General features: G+C 45.0%; 1 protein-coding gene across 4 annotated transcripts in view; it reads left to right on the forward strand.

Moving 5' to 3' along the window:
* Window positions 1-20,279, forward strand: part of Las1l (LAS1 like ribosome biogenesis factor) — a 25,242-nt gene continuing 4,963 nt past the window's right edge. Inside the window, exons 1-13 of one of the 4 annotated variants that reach the window (XM_035449924.1) lie at window positions 1-312; window positions 1,015-1,140; window positions 2,351-2,420; window positions 4,276-4,357; window positions 5,562-5,843; window positions 6,173-6,219; window positions 7,068-7,177; window positions 9,662-9,747; window positions 10,075-10,125; window positions 10,434-10,640; window positions 10,959-11,106; window positions 13,677-13,792; window positions 15,967-16,278. In XM_035449924.1, coding sequence (XP_035305815.1) covers window positions 122-312; window positions 1,015-1,140; window positions 2,351-2,420; window positions 4,276-4,357; window positions 5,562-5,843; window positions 6,173-6,219; window positions 7,068-7,177; window positions 9,662-9,747; window positions 10,075-10,125; window positions 10,434-10,640; window positions 10,959-11,106; window positions 13,677-13,792; window positions 15,967-16,136 — 1,686 coding nt within the window. In that variant the 5' untranslated portion in view covers window positions 1-121 and the 3' untranslated portion in view covers window positions 16,137-16,278. Of the gene's footprint in view, window positions 313-1,014; window positions 1,141-2,350; window positions 2,421-4,275; window positions 4,358-5,561; window positions 5,844-6,172; window positions 6,220-7,067; window positions 7,178-9,661; window positions 9,748-10,074; window positions 10,126-10,433; window positions 10,641-10,958; window positions 11,107-13,676; window positions 13,793-15,966; window positions 16,542-18,930; window positions 19,082-20,279 lie in introns of those variants that run through there. The other 3 variants (XM_027431854.2, XM_027431852.1, XM_027431853.1) reach the window with 3 other exon arrangements.

A 20,279-nucleotide genomic window follows, 5' to 3' on the forward strand; every position in this document is an offset into this window, starting at 1 on the left:
GTGGCTGCCGCTTGAATCCCGGGTTACACGTTAACGGGGAAAGTGTTGGAAGCGCGCGACTCACGGCATTCTTCAGTTCTGGTGGAATTCCAGGACTAGACCTGGTCTTGGTCCCCAGGGGATGGAGCGCGTGTGGCGAGCCTGGGATGGGCAGTCCTTCAAAGAGGATCAGCCTGAGCCGCCGAGTCCTGAGGGTATCGTGGTCTCCTGGCTCAGCAGAGCTGAGTGGGATCAAGTGACGGTTTATCTGTTCTGTGATGATCTGAAATTGCAGCAATACGCGCTGAACCGTATTACAGTGTGGAGGAGCAGGTAAGGCGGCGGTGGCGGCGGCGGCGGGGTCAGCCCTCTTGCCTGGCTGCTGGCGGTGCCTCACTCCTTCCTTGGTTGAGTTCCCCAACAGCTATATTTTCTAAAGCCTTCCCTTGAAATTGCCTTAGGGTATGTACCTCTCTCCCAAATGCCTGCGGGGAAAGTTGCAGCCAAGCTCTTGTACTCATCCCGTGGGTGAAAAATGGGTTGTACGTCCCAGTAATTTTTTTTTTTTTGTATCTATGAGGTTTAAGCTTTACATGCCAAGTAGAGGGGACCTGAGCCAGGACTAAAAGAGTACGTTGACATGCTAGGGGTGGTTTTCTGATTCCAATTAGGGATTGGACTGTGGCCCTTTAGGTTAGACGAAGGATTGAGGTGGCTGTTCAGTTCAATTTGGGGGTGCGTGGGTATCGAGATTTGGGACTTCTCTAGTTAAATAGTTTGAGGGGGAGAGAATGAACTGTGTCCACACAACTGTTGGTGAATGTAGCAGTTAAGATACCCTGTGTATCCCAGACAGCTTCTCACTTCCTTTATTAATGTTGGCTCTCGGGGACTTTACCTGTCTTTCCCAGTGTTTTGTATCTACCACGCACTTTTCAGTATGTAATGGGAGTATAGTGCAACAACCAAGATTCTGTGGTAGAGGGTGGAACAATGTAAGGACTTTTATGATGGTGCTGGACTGTGGCCCTTTAGGTTAGGCAACGAACTGCCCCTGGCAGTGGCTTCTACTGCTGACCTGATACGATGTAAGCTCATGGATGTAGCTGGTGGCTTGGGCACTGATGAACTTAGACTGCTCTATGGCATGGCATTGGTCAGGTAAGACCTTCATGGGGTAAGACTGGGAGACGGGGTGGCTTTGGGGACTGGAGGTGGGTAAACATGGATGAAAAAGCTTGGCTTCAGGTGCTACCTGAAACTTTAAAAATCCCTGGGTGGGTCTTTGTGTGTGAATCAACTTGGAATTGTTTATTTAGGCCCATGACAATGCCTTGTTCACAACTATGCCTTGTTCACACAATCTTTTCCTTCGTTTCAGAAAGCCTTCTCTCTTTTGGTTTTCCTTCTCTTCTGGGATACGTGTAGGTCTGTGAGGGGATGGAAAATTCAGACCGTGTGGGGTATTCAGATCCAAGTGTAGGGCTGTTAGGGGGTGTGAAATTCAGAACATGTGAGGTATTTATATCCAACCCAGCTTTGACAATCTGATTCCCCCCCCCTTATTAACTTCTCACCAAGAACTGTTTTGACGGGGTTTCATTATGTAGCCCCTATTGGTCTGCAACTTTCTACTCCAGGGTGATCCTCTTGCTCTGTCTCCCTCCTGCTAGAATTGCAGAATTCTGCCATTGTTCCCAGTTCAGAGAAATTTTTCTGAGTGGTTCATTGCTGTAATTTATTGTGGATTGTCCAACCATCTCACCATAGCCCACCCACCAACACACATATAGATGGGGGTAGAGTGGGTTCCTTGAACTACCTTTTTTCCTTTTCTCTTCCCTCTGAAAGCTGAACGGTTGCTGAATTGTGGAAGAAAGGACACAGGCTGGGAGTTTCCGGTTTAACTGAATCACAGTGGTTCTGACAATTTCATACATTGTTGGGGGAGGATTACCACTGAGTTTTCTCATATTTCAAAGCCTTATATAGTTCCATTCTCTGTCTTGATGTCTTCCACTTTATCCTCTGTTTCTGTCATTTATCTGTTCTCCCCATGTTGTTTGATGTAGTCATTTGTTCTAACATTTATAGCATATTGTGTTCTAGCATAATATGTCATAATTATTCCAGACCAAATTTGCCAAGACCAGAACAGTGTTTTATATATCTGTATTGTTTCAGTACATAGCATAGTACTCAATAAATGTTGGAGTGGATGGAAATGTCCTTTGACTGGCTGACACCAATCATAAGAATAGACCAGTTAGCAAAAAAAGATTGTAGAAATATAAGGTGTCAGTAACTTCACAAGGGATTTTGGGTAAAACAGTTTTATTGTATTATGTCACTTATTTCTTTCCCAACCCAGGTTTGTGAATCTTATCTCAGAGAGGAAGACCAAATGTTCTAACCTCCCCCTCAAGTACCTGGCTCAGGAGGTATGTGTGATAAAATGTCATTTCACATTTCCTTTTTCTAGGAGGCCTTCTTAAATAGGTCATGGGGTAATGTATGCATACAGATTAATCTCATCACTATCAGGTAGACCCAGTAGGAGCATCTGATCCTTAGCTTTCAACTTTTGTGTTGTTGCTAACATGTGAAATAATGTGTTCCACTGCAGCATTCATACATATATTGTGAAACTTTCTTATATGTCCCTCTCTGCTTTCCTCTGCTGTTCCCCCTCTTCTCATATAATCCTTCCATTTGCTTGTATGTCACATTCCATTAGCCTCGCATGTTCTCCTTGTCCTTCTCATTAGATCCTTTCTCCCTCCCCCACAGCCTGCTTTTTATAGATAATCCCTAAACAATACACACAGGTATATAAATTCAAATCTAGATTCTGCATATGCGAAAACTTGTGAAATAGTTGATTTTCTGATCTGAGTCTGGCTTATTTTGTTTGCTTCACATACTGATCTCCAGTTTCCTCTGTTTTCCTGAAGATCTCATACTTTCACTTTTCTTTATAGCTGAGTAAAATTTCATTCTGTATATGTTCCATGCTGTTTTCATGTATGTGTTGATAGACCTATGGGCTCATTATATATTGCACTTATTGTGAATCAGGGTAGCAGTAAATGTGGATATGTAAGTATTTCTGTGGTATGTTGATTTAGAATCTCTGGGTTTATGCCCAGGAGTGGTATAGGTGGATCATATGATAATTTTAATTTTAGCTATTTAGGAACCTCTATATTGATTCTTTAGTGGCCATGCCAGTTTACACTCCTGCCAGCAGTGAATTTGGGTATTCATTTCCCCTCATCCTCTCCAGCATGTACTGTTGCTTGTTTTCTTAATGATAGCAATTCTGACTGGGTTGAGATCAAATCTTGAAAAAGTTTGATTTATAATTCCTTAAGTGCTAAGGCTGTTAGACAGTATTTCAAATATTTATTGAGCATGCACATTTCTTTGAGACCTGTACATTAGTACATTTATTGGTTGGATAATGTTCAATTTTGGGGATTCTTTATAGATATTAATGCTTATATGATATATTCTTGGCAAAGATTTTCTCCCATTTTCTAAGCTGTGCTAGATCTTTGTTGTGTTATTTTCTTTGACATGCAGAAACTTTTAAGTGTCATGCAATCCCACTTGTTGAATTTTAGGATTAGTGCTGTTGGAGTCCTTACCAGAAAGTTTGTAACTTGATTGAATGTCCAGTTTTAAAGGAGCAGATTGCTGCCATGTTTCTAATCACTTGCTCTTCAGTGGGCATGGCAAGCTCTGCTTGTTTGGAGGGGCCCAGTGAAAGTGAGGAGACTGACTATAACACTGCGTAGGGACACCAAAGATGGTAGTAGTCAAAATGCCTGCCCTCCAGGAGCTGACAATCTGAGGAAAGAAACAGCTCAGCCAAGTAGCAAGAAAATGCCAGGTATTTCTGGCTCCAGTGAGTATGTTAGTTGTGTAGGGGCTTTGAGGGTGGGTGTGTTCTCAGCAATGAAAAAAAACTTCCCGGAGCTCTTGTGGGAGGCAAGGAAGGATAAAAGTACCTAAAAGAAGGAAAGGGCAAAGGGAAGCTGAGAAGGTAATTACTAACGCTCATTCACAGAAATCTTTTGAAGGAGAGTGGGTGGAGGTAGTTACATTTTCTTATTTTAGCACTACTTCCAATGAACAGTAAAATAAAATCAGAAACCCTGCATTTTAATAATGATTATCAGTAAGACTGGAGTCTTCACTGGGGAAGGATAGTCAGGGTGATTCATCCCTGAATTTCTGCAAGCTTTATTATTTTCCCATTTCTAACTAAACTCATGCTCCACCCCTAATCAGGTGAACATTCCAGACTGGATTGTTGAGCTTCGCCACAAGTTGACCCACAAAAAAATGCCTCATATAAATGACTGCCGCAGAGGTGAGTGTCAGTGGGTGTGATACCTATCACAGTTAAGCTCACGGGCCTGGGCAGGATGGCATTTTGGGGAAGGGGGACAGAACAGATCAGACAGTATCAGAACTTGGGTGAAATATATTGTAGACTCATTTTGGCTACAGTATGAGGGACTTTCATAAGCTTAGTGAGCACAGTGTATAGTATTTTCATATGGGAAAATCCATGTGGGAAGTATGAAAAATGAAACCAGGATTAGTATTAACTTTTTTCATATTTCAGTCTGGCTTGCCAGTGTACTGTTCACTGTTTTGGTCCTTTTTTAAATTTCAGAGTTATTTTTGTTTATGTACATGCCTGTGTGTTTGCTTTTGGTCTCTGGGTAGCTGTGGAGGCCAGGAGAGGTTGCTGGGGCCCCTGAAACTAGGGTTATAGGCTGTCGTGAGCCAACTTCTCTGGGCACTGGGATCTGAACCTGGGTTCTCTGTAGGTGCAGCAATTGCTCTTAGCTGATGAACCGTCTCTGTAGCCCCCTTTTTGATATTTTAATTATAGGGTATTTTTTTCCTCTTAAATTTTGCTATGTGGGTTTGAAGGGGTGGGTTGAGAGGTGTAAACCATAGTGTCTTGAACTCAGGCATTCTTTTTATATTCATTCCAACTTGATTAAAAATCCCTGATTTTGGGGGCATTGGTGGTGCACGCCTTTAATCCCAGCACTCGGGAGGCAGAGGCAGGCGGATCTCTGTGAGTTCAAGGCCAGCCTGGTCTCTAGAGCGAGTGCCAGGATAGGCTCCAAAGCTACACAGAGAAACCCTGTCTCAAAAAACCAAAAAAAAAAAATCCCTGATTTTATTTCCTGTTGTATTCAGACTACTGAGATCTAGAAAAGGAAAGCAACTTGGCTAAGGCCATGTAAGTATCTGGTGTAGCTAGGTTTCAGTTCCCCGTTAACCACCCCTTGCTTTACTTGGCACCCATGTCTAAGGCCACTATTATTTTCCCCCCGGGAAAGATACTAGTGAGCAGGAGAATACAAAAAACAGGCTAAAGGAGAGGCTATAAATGGCTGTTTGAGATTTGAACCCTGGAGTCATGTCTCTTCCTTAGAATTTCTCACTTATACATACAGAATGAGAGTAGAGGTCCAGAGAGCTGGGGACCTGCTAGTTACTTGCCCATAATTGGTCCTGTGGCATATCTTTCTCCATACCCCCACTTCTTCTAGGTTGCTACTTTGTCCTGGGTTGGCTCCAGAAGACATACTGGAGCCGTCAACTGGAGGACAGCCTGAAAGACACGTGGGAGTTGGAAGAGGACCTGATAGAGATAGAAGAACAACAAGAAGAGGAAGGTGAAATTATTGTTGATGATGTAATGGAAGAGAATCCAGAGCCTCAGGATGATGATAAAGATGATGAGTTGGCTGTCGAGGATGATGCAAACGATAAAGACAATAAAGAGGCGGCTTCTCATCCAGAACCAAGTCCAAGACATAAGGAGTTGTATGGTAGGTACTCGTGTGGGCACAGAGGGGCCCATGTACCTGGAGCACTCAAGCTTGAGGTCAGTACTACTTATTTCCTTGACAGAACATTTTCTGTGGGCTGTGGTACGTTCCGGCATGAAAAGTTACAAACTCTCTTCCTGGGATAGTTTCCATGGTGTAATGGTTATTGCATTTGCCCCATCATTTTTCTAGAGTTATGTGAAGTAAGTGGGGAAGGGATTTTAGTTCTCAATTTACAGCTCAAGAAATGAGGTACAAGAGGCTCAGACTCCCAGAGGGACTGGGATGCTGGGATTCCTTCCCTAACTTTTTTTTCATTCTGTTTTCAGAAAAAGCACGGGAATTGCTGGTAGCATATGAAGAGGAGCAGTTTAAGGTGAGTGTCCTGTATGTGACATGCTGTTACCTGCCCCAGTCATTTCTTCCCTCTCGCCAGCTACCTGAGAGAAATCTTGAGAAAGAATTTCAAAGTGGCAAAGCATGAGGGAACTTCTCAGAGAATTTGGAAGAAAAGTGGCAAAGCTTGAAGGTACTCCTTGAAGGGGGTGGGAACTAGGAAGGAGACAAGCAGAGTCTGATCGGACCATCCTGTGAACTGGTGGAAGGGAGCAAGCAGATAATGAAATTGGACTCTTCTCTGGTCCAGAGAACTGGGAATGGGCTGCATTTGTAGAACTCTGTGATTCTCAAGATGACCAGCAGGTGGGGCCTATGAGCCTCCCTATATCAGATGAGACTTAGGGTACTTTTTATGAAAAGGCCAAGAAACCACATACTTCATTCTCGGTTTTTCACAGACAAATTGAAACCTTAGATGAGGGAAGGGACAGAGTCCGGGTTATATACACAGTTAATAATGGAAGTAGGATAAGAACCTGGGTCTCAACAATTCTCTTGCTCCCATAACTCTTTTCTTCCATTTGTTCCTTACCCGTTGGCCCCCAAATCTCTGCTCATCTCAAACCATATCCTCCTATTTGACACCTCGTATTAGAGTAGCTGATGATTGGGAGCCACAGAGGATTTGGAGGGGCTAGAGTGGGAGAAAGAGAAAAGCTAGTCATCTTTAGTTGCTGGGCCAATAAAGGAGTTGTGGGCCCATCTGGCATGCTTTGTCCTGTTCCCTTAAGGGCAGTGCCAAGGTACTATGAGAAGGGATCCTGGAGGAGTTTGGGGTAGGTTTCTTGGCAGAGCCACACTTCTGATTGACTTTTTTTCTGTCAGGTGCTGGAGAAATATAGGCATTTACCTCAAGCTGTTAAGGTGTGGAATAACCTTTCCCCGTGTGTACAGTGTATCCTGGAAGAACTCAAGAGCATTACATGGGAAAACAGGTTTGTAACTTGGTAACTCTGGGTTACCTGCTCTCTAGGGTAGAGGATAAAAGCCTCGTTGAAATTGGTTTCCAAGTCATACCTGGTGATGTAGACCTGTAATCCCAGTTACTTGGGAGGTTGAGGTAAACAGATTTCAAATTCACAGCCTAGCTACAGAATGAGATCAAAGCCAGTCTGGGCAATTTAGTGAGACCATGTGTCAAAATAATAGTTGAGGAGATAAAAAGAAAAGTGGCTGGGGATATAGCTCAGTGGTATCATGCTTGTCTAGTATGCACAATGCCCTGAATTCAGTTCTTAGGACCAGAAAGAGAAAGTGGTTGTCATATTCTAGGTAATTGCTCTGTTGTAGGAACTCCTAGAGGTCACTTTCCTCCTTCTGTATGGTACTGTCTTCTGTATGGTCTGCCTCCAACCCTGCCAGCTACCTTGTTACCTACTGTGAGTTACTAGAACAGCCAGAGTTAGGAATGCCTATAGTCATGCCTTCCCTGGCAACCTTTTTCCTTTGTCACATGGAATGGATCAGTCTTGGCAAATAGAACAAGGCTTTGATATCTAGCACCTCACTACCTAGTTTTGGGATAATGCTAGTCTGTTCTTTCAAAAAGCTGGTGGAAGATGTCAATATCTCTTGGGTAGTCATGCCTACGCAGACAGAGGAAAGGCCTTTTCAGTGCATGGGTGCTAAAGGCTAAGTTCCCTCCTTTTCCAGTATGGCTGTGTGTTGCCCTGCCCAAAAACAATCCTCAATTTAACTAGAGTAGGCAAAAATGTTGCTCTTAAGTATTCCGCCTAAATTCAGTTTGAAAGGGCTCTGGAGGACTTACTACCAACAGCCTGTGGAGGAAGGCTCAGAGTGTCGTGTGGCTCAGTGGTAGAGCAGTTGCCTAGTATGCACGAAGCTTTGGGTTTGGTCTACAGTGCCAAAAGGAAAGAAAGAAAAAGCAAAACATAAAAAAACTATGGAGCTAGTTCTGGCCCTTCAGTGAAGGAAAGTTAAAAGATATCTAAGATGCAGAGTTGAAAAAAAAATTGTACTAGATCTGATAGAGGTGAGTTTGGATGGAAGCTTGTCATGTAAGCTGAGACTACTCTTGTTGTCTTGTCTTTATTCCCAGGAGACTAGTTCCAAAGGTGATGATGCTGTTAGAGGTGACTTGTTTGTTTGTTTTGGCTTATTTTGAGACAAGCTTTCCCTGTAGAGCTCTGGCAGGCCTCAAACTCACTATGTAGACCAGGCTGTCTTGGAACTCAGATTTACCTGCCTGTGCTTCCCAAGTACTCTGATTAAATGTGTGTACCCCACCATGCTCCCAAAGGCACTTTACTAGAGTTTGCCCTTGCTAGACTTCTTGGCTCTACCTTTCAGCAAAAGTAGGGGCAGCTTCCCCAGCAGTTGTGCCCTACATAACAGTATCTGCTTTTTGTGCTGAGCTGAAGTTCTAGGCCACTCACCTGAGGAAATGAGGGATAGTTGGAAGGACAATTATTTTCTCACATTTGGTCTGATGGATAGAAGGAGCTGACTGTGTTGTCAGCCCTCAAGATATTAGGACATTGTGAAAGCTTATTGACTCCTTCTAGACCTAGTCAGCTAGGAGAGGCTCTTAGCAAGCCAATAGCTGTAGAGAATTCAGTTGCTGGTTTAGATTTGAGCTAGATGAAGCTGAGAAATCTCTCATAATGCTGGTGTTTTCAACCCCTCTAACTTTGATCTGGGTTCTCAGTACAAAATCCTGGCTCATATTTGGACTAGCAGTTAAATACCTAACATTTAAACTTCTGGAATCTAAAAGAAGGTAGCCAGTAGGAACAGAATGTGTAGAAGACAGAGAAACAGGCAAGAGAAACTAAAATATTGTAGGAACTGAGGTCTAACCTGGTCATTTAATTTCTTCTGTCACTGAGACTTTTCTTCTGTGATTTGAGTTAGTCAGTCACCAGTGCTCTCATTTATAGGCCTTACATTCCCATATGCTTGGTACACGAGTGGTCAAAGCCCACTGATTCTAGACTCTGGCTCAGTCCCTCCCCAAGGAGCCTGAAGCCTAATAGCTATTGTCATCTGCTTAGTCTCTCCCACTGGTACTCTGGCCATTTGAATCAGAGACATTAGCTATTTTGGAAATGTTGCAGAAATCGGTGAGTCTTCTTTCAGCTTGCATTCTAGTGTATAGTTTTGTTTTATTTTGTTTTTTTGTCTTCTTGGTGCTGGGAGTCAGGCCCTGGCCCTTATGCACACTATGTTAAGTATTGTACCATTGAGCCATAACCAATGGTACAAGCCCCTTAAGTCATTTCAACTTTAAATAACCAGTGAATGAATCCAGCATATTTGCAAAGGTCATCTTTTTCCCCCTTTGAGACTCATTTTGGCTATGTTACCCAGGGTGGTTCTTGCTTTTGCCTTGGCCTCCTTTGTCTCTGAATAGCTGGGATTGCAGGCATGTGCAACCACGCCTCTCTAATTTGCTTTAGGAATGCTGTGCTGGATGCTTTTCTGGATGACGGCTTCCTCATTCCCACTTTCGAGCAGTTGGCAGCTTTGCAGATAGAGTATGAAGGTAGGGTCCTGGATGTTCACTGCAGTCTTGGGATTCTGTGTGTCTTGTTTGGGAACTCCAGAAGTGAGCTGGAGTGTGGGGTGGGGTGGGACTGAAACCTCAGCCCTTTTGGCTGAACAGAATAGGCAGTCCCGCTGCTGTGTAGTAGTGGGACTTTCTTTAAGTGGCCTTGAACAGGTTAAGGTGGGTTTGGGTGGGTTGGGTAGGGGTTTCTTAACACTGTTATTGTGCCTTGTTAAACATGATTTAGCCACTAGCTAGAGAGCTAGAACAGCAGCATTGGAAGGGCCTTGAGAGGTCATCTAGTCCAACATCCTCATGTTACAGATGGTCAGACTGAGGTCAAGAAAGGGGAAGTTACTGAACCAAATTCACACAGTGAGTTATTGACAAAGCTGAAGTCAGAATCAGAGCTCTTTTTCTTTTGTACTTGGTTTTTTATCAGTTGTTGTTTGCCAGATACTAACTGGTTTCTCTTTCCCTGCTGTTCTGCTTTCCTTTCCTCTTGTTCTGCAATGGCAATTCTTGTTGTTGGGACTTGGGTGTGTCTGTTCTTTCTCTTGGTGTGCATTTTTTCTTCTCTTTTCCCCACCCCCTCTTGCTGGCTTGCTTTGGTGCTCTCTCATTCTCTTGCTCTTGATCCCATTGCCCTTCCCGTCCATCAACGGGTATCCCTCACAAACCAGAAAACATCGACTTGAATGACGTCTTGGTGCCAAAGCCATTCTCTCAGTTCTGGCAGCCCCTGCTCCGGGGCCTGCACTCCCAGACCTTCACACAGGCCCTGCTGGAGAGGATGTTCTCTGAGATGTCTACCTTGGGGAACCGTGGGATTCGACCTACCTACATCCTTAGATGGACTGTTGAACTGATCGTGGCCAACACCAAGACTGGTGAGGAAAACTAGCCCTAGTCCTCAGGCCCAGGCATCACAAGCAGAAGCATATGCCAGGGTCCTCAGCTCTGCTGTAAAGTACCACCACGTGGGTAGCTCCCTTGTTAAAGGGTTAACGTTGCCCAAGAGAGTCCTGTAGGGAGTAGTGGACAAATCTCCCTCTTTTTCTTCTCAGAGCCACCTGAACTGGGCACTTTGAGTAGTTGGAAAATACAGGTGGAGATTTTGGGGGATGAAGGATTGAGTCTAATTTTTGAAGTCAAAGACTGGGTGGAGGCCTCACCTGGCTTTATCTTAAGCCTCTATTTTCTTTCAGGACGGAATGCTCGGAGGTTTTCTGCAAGCCAGTGGGAAGCAAGAAAGAGCTGGAGGCTGTTCAACTGTTCGGCCTCCCTTGATTGGCCCCAGGTGGTCGAGTCCTGCTTGGGCTCACCTTGCTGGGCCAGCCCCCAACTCCTTCAGCTGTAAGTCTTAATTGCATCTGGTCATAGGGTATGGCCCTGGAAGCCTCGGCGCCTCACAGCATTAGACTGGCTGAATTGGAAGGCTCTTTAGTGATTACCATGGTATCCCTTTCCTCCCAGTAACAGATGGGAGAACTAAATCTGGAAAGGGGAGGGGTAGGGTGCTGCTGCCCAGGATCATTTAGTGTAAGACTTGGCTGAGCTGAGTCTGGTGTGAGAGTGTTTAGCATGGTGGCCTGCATAGAGCAAGTGCACAATAAATGGTAGCTGGTGTTTATTACTGAACCCAGGTCTTCTGGCTCCAAGCCCAGTGCTCTCCTCTATTTGCTCCCCAAAGTACTCCTTCGATAGCTACTCAGCAAGCCCCGATGCCTTCTTAGCAGAGTGAAGGTTTAACCGGACACTCAATTATATTTGTGTTTCTGGACCTACCTGTCATGGTAACCGTATCTCTTGTGAGTCCCCTTTACTCAGTTCTCTATAGGTTGTGTGGCCAATTGGAGTATTATTTTCATTCCTGTAAATATCCATGATTGTTTTCCTATCCCTCTTCTCTGTCAGTTCTTGGCCCTAAGCTCCTTTCCTTATTCTCCTGGAACCTTTAGTACCTCATTGTCTTCCTGCTTCCTAGAGCAGGGTTTGTTTCATTTGAGTGCCCCATTTGACCCCCGCATTTCTTTAACTCCAGAGCTTTTCCTTCTCCACTGTATACAGCAGCATATTTCCATTATTCAGGGCTTTCTTCTGAAGGCTGACATCCCCGTGTCTTACTTGGTGACCACCATGTCTTGTCTGACTTTTTATCTGTGTCCCAACCTCCAGCCCTCTGTTTCTTTCCTTCCTCTTGCTTCCTCAGCCTTGTCTGTAGTTAATCACTTCTCCTGAGCACCTTCTGTTCTAGTGATCCTTCGGCAGTGTCTCACTGTAAACTCCCAAGCTGGGACTGGCTTCCCTGCTTTGTTTCTTTCATTCCTCAGCCTGGGTAGCCAGCTGAGTTCTCCCTGAGAAAAAGACAGCATTGAAAAAACAGAAAAATACTGCTCATTGCTGCCACTGTAGAGTTACAAGTTTTAGTCTTATGTCAGGCTTCAGTTCTATGTCTGGGCATTTGTCTACTGACCACTTTGTCTCTCTGGTCTTAGACTGTTGTAAAGACACCATTGACCTCAAGTCTCTCCATTTCACCCTGGCTTCCTCCGGCACATGAAGGCATGTTCCAGGTCTCCCTCAACCTGAGGTTGAGTTTTCTGGAGCTGATCTGTCTATACAGTCAACACCACCAATCTCAGTTTGAGGTGGCCTTGCCCTGCATCAAAACCTATTCTTCTGTCTGTGCTCTGGAGCCACTTCTGCCAGCATTGTCGGGGTCCCACCCCAGTTTCTCCCTTGCTTAGCTGCGTCTTACCCTTTATGAATGTGTCTGAGGTTTTTTGTTTTTTCATCTTGAAGAGTAATAACACAAGCTGCATCTGCTTTGACCATGCATATTTTTGTTTGCTTATTACCAGCTTGGCATTTTCTTTTCCTGTCTCCAAAAGATGGTTCTCACTTAACGTCTTTATTATCTCCCTCCTTTTCCTCCTTAGCCTGCTGCACTTTTGTTGGCGCTCAGTCCCAAAGCTGCCTTGACCTAATTATCCAAACCAGGTCTCGTTAATTTCTGTACCTGCTACATTAATGCTGGATGCCACACCCTCCTAGAAATGCCAGTGCTTGTTCCTGGTCCATATAAACTTCTCAGCCTTAGTCCAGTCCTTTTCCTCTACGATTCAGCTTCCTCTACGCAACTGCACATCCAACATCTGCCTTTGGATGGGCAGTGCAATACCAGAGCGATCTTTACTGTTACAGATCTCACTTGGTGGTAGCACACTCTATCCTCTGTTGACTCCTAAATATTTTTCAAATTTGAGATTTATGTTGCCGTGTCTACTCCCCCCCACCCCCCATGTCTCCTTCCCTCTCCTCGACTAAGCCCTTTGCAAGGGCTGTCTGTACTCCAGCATATCACATAAATCCAGGCAGCAAGCAGGCCATACTAAATACCCATGAACTGAATGAAATATCCTCTGCTGTCTCCTTACCAACAGTGCTTGTGTTGATAGGATTTGACCCAATATCTGAGGAATGAGTGAAGTGGGAGACTGGATGCCAAGACTGGGTTGATTTCCTGATCCATCTATTTGATCCAAAAGTCTTTCTTGAACCCTTAGTGGCATCTGGGCTGCAGTCATATTTATACAATAAAAAATGTGGCCTTACAGACAAATTCAGCCAAGGCAAGAACTTCAAGAGGTTAGACCAAGATGTCTAGCCACGTTGACAGATGTGTGAGGTCTGGACTATAAGGCACATGAATAAGAAGTGGGGAAGCAAACCAGCAGCTTCTGGATGAGTCAGGCTAGAACATCAAAGGAGAAGCATTTGTGCATTTCAAGAAGAGAAAAATCAAGGAAGTTTCAGAAGTGGTAGAAGGAATGTAGGATGTGTATGTACTTGGGGGAGGGACTGAAAAGAGCAGAATGGAGAGGTTTGATTAGATGGCCTTCAAGGTACTTTCCAATCCTAAGTGCCTGCAGAGTGGAAGCTGCTGGTCTTGGAGAAGTCTGGACCACAGAGATCTTCTCCCAACCCAAGCATATCAGAGGAATGCGACACATGCCAGCAGTAACAGCGGCTCACTTGGGTACGATTCCTTGTGCACAGATCCTAACCTTTCTCAGATAATCAATTATATTACATCAAATCACCCATTATACAGAGTGGGAAATAGAGGGGTTGCACCTAGGTATGCTGCAGTGAGGGCCAAAAATCCCTGTAGCCTCCCGTTAGGTCTGAGGCTTCCCATAATGTTCCACATAGATTGAACTATGCCAGAAAACCTGTTACTATGTGAATACAAAACTCTGTTTTTGTTTTTTTCCAGAGAAAATATAAGATACCACTGATAAGTAACAGGCATCATGTTTCTTTTTTCGAGAGGCTATTTCCTTTAATTTGACACAACAATCTTGGGAGGTGGAAGTATAATATATTTTGACAGATAAAGTATCTCGGAATTGAGGATTGAAGTACCTTAAAGTCACAGTGGTTTGTTGCTAATGGGATGAGAATCAAGGACTGAATTCTATAATTCTAAACTTGGCTTTCTTTCTACCTAAACCCGTGACCTCAGTCCCAGGCTATGACAGGCAGAAAGGTGCATTCTATGATTCCTATCAGCACAGCTCCTAATGGGCAGGCTAGAGCTAGGGAGAGCGGATGGGTAATAAGCAGCAGTGACAAGGCATCTTGCCAACACCAAGTGCCTGGGGATATTTATTATTAATCCCACTAATGGACGACAGTGAGAGGGTAGGGTTTCTTCCTGGCCTCTCCTCACATAAAGTTGTAAGCAATTCAGGAGCTTCCCCCAGCCAGGCGATTGATTCAGTTTCAACCAGTGTCCTCTTGCAATATGAAATGAGTCCTGCCAACAGGGAGCCCCAGTCCAGTCAGTAGATCCCAGCCCTGTCCCCAGAGACCAGTGGCCGGCTATATGTGACCAGTCTGCATGCGCTGCTTGTGCTACCTCTGGGAAACATGCATAGTCACACTACACTTCTAGAAGGACGTGCCCCATCCCTCCATCCTGCTGTGTGTCCCACAGTGCCAGTGGCTACCTCTCAGGGGCCAGGCTCTGTGAGGTGTGCTCATCATCCTCCCCAGCAGCTCTGTATTTGTCAGTGGGTTTGTCGTTAGCAGCGTCTGTTGTGTGCACAGTATCATCTTGTTGAATTCTCCTCTGTTGGACCCTTCCCGTTGGTCACCAAGCTGTGCTCTTTGTGTGTCTGTCCTTTACAGCTTCCTCCCTGTCGTGTCTACCAACAGTACCCTAGGTCCTCCCTAACCCACTGTTTTGAATTGTGAAAACAGGTGCCTCCCTGGTCTTCCTGCCTCTAGGCTGCCCTGGCCTGGCCATCCTCCATGTGGTTAACATGGTGATCTTCAGAAATGGCAAACTTGGACCTGTCCTCAGAGTTGGCAGGTGGCCCGCCCTGTGATGCACCCACTTCCCTTCCCAGCTTTCTTTTCTTCCCACAGCTCCCCAGCACAGGCCTTGCCCTCCAGCCAGGCTATCCTGGCCACAGGCAGTGTGCTCCCTCTTGTCCCTGGGCCACCTGGGCCTCGCCTACATGAAGCCCTCCCCAGGCTCTGCTCCCTCCTTGTACTTTCTGCTTCCCCCTAGCTCCTCTAGCACGCACAGTCAGCTCATAGTGCTCATCAGGCCTCCCTTCCACATTGGCTTTGTCTCGTCAACTGCTGCTGTTTTCTTTCTTTCCCTCCATTCCAGGCTGGGCTGTAGCTGTTCCCATAAGGAATCACACATTGTGTTCCATGCAGAAGAGGCCCAGCACCCTCCTCACCATATCCTTGGACCTCAGGACAGATTTCTCGGTTAGGCCCAAAGGAGAGAGTGTTCTCGCATTCTGACTCCAGCCCCGTATGCCTATTTAGGCTAGTTTATATATTTATGTAGTGTTTCAGTGCAGACTAGGAGCTATCACTCATTGCCTGTCACTGGGTGCCAGACACTCTGCCAGCCATTCTAGGTGAACTTTCTTATTTCCTCCTCCCAAGAGCCCTCAAAATTAGATTCTGTTATTGTCTGTATTTCAATGAGACTAGAAGTAAAGCATAGAGATGTACCAGAGAGCTAGACTAGCATACATGGTCCTGTTTTGCATTCTCTCTGTTCTGTTGTGCTGCCTTTCAGAGGCAGGTGGGAAGTTCAGAGAGTAAGTTCAAACCCCAGAGTGTTAGGCTATGAAATAACTTGAGACCTTGACCTTTCCCTACTCCATCCCTCCATTTGCGTAGAGTCTTCAAAGCCATGGGGCAGGTCTTGCCAGATGGGGAGCAGGAGAAGCTGCTGCGTGTCTGTTCCATCTATACTCAGAGTGGAGAGAATGATGCAGCAAAGACAAGCGCAGCTTCCTCTTCCATTGGGAAAAATCCATACACATTGGATACCTTACATCAGGACCTAAAACAGTCTGGTGCCAACTGTGAGTCTGAAGAAAATGTTCAACAGAAGGACCAAGGCAGCCTTAAGGATGCCAAGCAAGGGGAGGAAAATGAGGACGAGGGGGAGGAGCAGGAGGAGAACGAGGAGGTGCAGGATGAGGAAGAGGAAGAGGAGGAGCAAAAGGTCTTTCAAGATAAGATGGAGGAAGATGTAGAGGAAAGTGACTTGGAAGGGGAAGAAGAGGAAGTGGATGAGGATGAAGATGATGATGACGAAGATGACGATGATGAAGATGACGATGACGATGAAGACAGAATGGAGTGGGGTCCTTTCTCTTTCATGAAGGGAGCCTATGTTTTTGAGAATACTAGGATTGCTTCCCGGAAAAGAGAGGCTTTGCATGGTTCAGCGTGGCAAGTAAGCCCTGGTAAGCAGCCCTGAAACCCACTTTCTTTCTTCTGTCATTGATTCCCTTCATTCTTGGCTGGCCCCTTCTCTCCTTTTAGCCCTCCTCTGCCTGTCCTCCCACCTCTCAAGATTGAGTGTCACAATGTAACCTTAGACTTGAGATCCTTCTGAGTGCATGTCCCCTACCCTCAGCTTTAACTCTTTTTGAGGTGGAAGTCTCCCTGTGTTGCCTTCACTGCTGTTGTTCTTTTGGATTCAAGTGATTCCCCTATTTCAGCCTCCTGAGTAGATGGAGTTTAGTTTCATACCGTTGTGCTCTGCTGGCTGACTCTTGAGGATTTCCTTCACTTTGGAGAATAGATGAGAAAGGAACAAGATGTAGATAGTGTATGGCAAGCCTTATACAACCAGATACATGGATGGCAAGTGGCTTCCCTCTTAAACTGGAGTATATAAGCATCAAGGACCACTGTCAAACTGTTCACAGTTTCATATAAGTAGCACAGTGTTTGAGCCTTGGGTAGTAAGAGCAAAAGAATGTGATAAGCCGAGGCCCATGCTTTCCTCTAAACTAAGAGTGCTTTCTGTGTATACATGGAGGCTGACTGGTGGTAACTGGTTTTTGCTGTGTGTATTGGAACCCAGGGCATTAAGTCAGAGAAACTGGAGATAAGATCAAAAGAAAATATAGAGTGGTTGGGATTTTAGGTGTTCATCCAAGTCTATGAGATTGAAGCCCAGAGGGGATGCAGGGGAGGCTTGGTGATGGAGAGTAAGGTGCATGAATCTGCTTCTCTGTGGGTAGTCTTTTGAATGACTCCATTGGGAGGCAGACATGAAGCAAGTAGGACAGTCACTATGGAGTGGTACACATCACATGCACATGGAAACCAGAGGCAGGGGCAAGGTCTGTGTGCCAAAGCCTGGCGAAGGGAAGGAAAAAAGCTGGGCCCACTGAGGAGCAAGATAGAATCCAGGGTGTTATTGAATGAGCTCATGGGAAGAGCTGTTGCCTTTGCCTTATGAAAACAGGTGTGGAAGAGTTGTGGCATTCAAACACATCATGGGGGGGTAGAGCTGTGTAAACAAGTTTGATCACTCAGATAATCCTCCATATTGATGGAGAGAGAGAGAGAGAGAGACAGAGACAGAGACAGAGACAGAGAGAGAGAGAGCGCTGTGAGAATTCTGAGATTTCTGCTAGTTAATGCCCCATCTGAAGATGTCTTTGTTTATGTGGTGATCTACCTGAGAAGCATGTAAAAAGGAACAAAAATGTCTGTAGCTATGTGTATGTGTGCAGAGTGGAAGCACATGGGGGTAAGAGTTAGAAAGTGCTAGGATGTACAGAGGGGTATTCTTGAGAAGTGGTAACAGTGAAGACAGAGAGCCTAGGGATATGTGGAAAGCCCATGCTGAATTGGCTAAGAGGGCTGGGTAGGTAGATATGGGGTGGGCCTGTATGTACCAGTAGGAAATCCAGCTCATCAGCCCACTTTTTTTTCTGTAAATATTTTTATTTGATATTTTAAATTAATCTTTTAAATTTTCATGAAAGTACTCATTGTACATTAAACATATTCCCCACCATACCTCCCTATCCTCATTTTGTTCTCCTCTTCATTAGTTCGCCTCCTTTCTTTAGACAGATAGAATGTGTACTTTAATGTCAGGCATATAGTCCATTATTTTCTGTAACTACATAAGATTTAGAAACCGCAAATGAGAGAAAGCATGTCTTTCTGAGATTGGTTCACTTAATACAGTTTTCTGGAACTGCATCCATTTTCTTTCAAACATGACAGTTCTTTAGAGCAGAAAAACACCTTGATTTTATACATCACCTTTTCTTTATTCACTCCTCTGTTCTTGAACACCTAGTTTGGTTCCAGGGTTTATCTACTGTGAATAATGCTGTAATAAGCACTGGTTTGCAAATATCTCTGTGATACATTCATTTTGAAGTCCTTTGGGTAAATACTGTACTCTATTACTGTTTGTTTTGGTTTGATTTTTGGTGTTTGGGTTTTTTTTTTTTTTTTTTTTGGTTTTTCGAGACAGGGTTTCTCTGTGTAGCGTTGGAGCCTATCCTGGCACTCGCTCTGGAGACCAGGCTGGCCTTGAACTCACAGAGATCTGCCTGCCTCTGCCTCCCGAATGCTGGGATTAAAGGCGTGTACCACCAACGCCCAGCTGCTTGTTTTTGTTTTGAGGAACCCTTATCCTGACTTCCACCTTGGCTGGACTGTTTTACATTACCACCAGCAGTGTATTCTTACCATATCCTTGTCAGCATTTATTGTTACATGTTTTTGTAATGACTGCCATTCTGACTGTGTAAGATGGAATCTTGAGTATTGTTTTGCCTTTTCACAAGTTCACTCTTGCCATCTCTCTTCGTTCTACAGAAGATGTGCGATGGGGTACATTCCCTATAGGCCGAATACCAGGTCAGACTGACGACCCAGCAGAACTTGTGTTGGATAATTATGACACCATGTATCTTTTGGACCAACCTGTACTAGAGCATCGACTAGAACCCCCAAAGTCCAGGAATTGGTGAGTACCTATGGCAGGGGGATTTCTCAGCCCTTTGACTGTCACCTGATGGATGAAGAAGAAACAAAGTGGGGCAGATAAGTCAGTGGCTGTGCCCCTGTTAGTGTGCCTTTACCCTAGTCTAGAGAACCAGTGAGGTAGCCATACAGATGATTTGACACCCCTTCCAGATGGAGTCCAGTTTGTATGCAAGTGTCTCTATGCATTTTGTCTGTAGGCCATTGGAATTGAGAGTCCATTCCTGTTCTGCTTGCTTATTCCCCAGGAGATGACTTGAAGTCCCCTTCACTTGGGCATTCTGGGAGAGGGCTTAGAACCCAAGTGCCCCAGAAGCACATGAATGAATTGTAAGAAGCCCTCTTCTCTTCCAACTAACCTGGCCCTAGGAAAGGTTGGCCCAGTGAGTGCCAGGGTATAAAGAGGGACGTGTGGGCTGGTAGAAGCTGTTGACTTGGCCCAGCTTCATAGCCCTCTTCCATTAGCAGTTGGTACAAGAAATGCCCACCCTTACTTATTTGCTTGGCTTCACCCTTGATTTGGCTATTTGACTTTGGCCAGATCCTTTCTTACTCGACTGTGGACCTATTTCCTTGTCTGTAAAGTTGTGAGTGATGGGAATGTGTGGGGCTAGTTAATCTCTATGAATTTTTTCAACTACAGTAGTATAACTATAGATCTGCCTGAGTGAAGGCTGATAGCTTAGATCTCAGCTAGATGGCACCTCATCTAGCTGGAAGGCCCTGTGATCTATAGGAAGCAGGAACTCAAGAGTGTTTTTGAGCTAGGTTAGGGAGACAAAGGGTAGTTGTGTACCTCAGACACATTAATTCTATATCCCAAACCACATATTGAGCCCCTTAACTAGCTATTAGATGTGCAAGGGATCCAGTCCAGTTCCTTTGGGTCCTAAGTTCTAGGACCTTGGAAAGAGGCCCTACTGAGGCAGCCGTTCTATCTTCCTGGGGCTGAAGTGTAGGACCTCTATCCTTTAAACAGTACAGCTCTACATGGGATTTAACCTAGTTTCTGTACTGCAGTTCTGCTTAATGCTTCATTTGAGAAGTACTCTTTCATTCCTTCGGGGGCAGAGCCACCCCTGGTTGTCACCTGAAATCATTTGTCAGGGTAGCTCCTGTCTCTTCTTTATAAAGACAGGCACACACAAGGCAAGTTCCCTTAGCTCCTTCAGAATTTAGAG

This window comes from Cricetulus griseus, chromosome X, assembly GCF_003668045.3.
Source record: "Cricetulus griseus strain 17A/GY chromosome X, alternate assembly CriGri-PICRH-1.0, whole genome shotgun sequence".
In the NCBI taxonomy this organism is placed as follows: domain Eukaryota; kingdom Metazoa; phylum Chordata; class Mammalia; order Rodentia; family Cricetidae; genus Cricetulus; species Cricetulus griseus.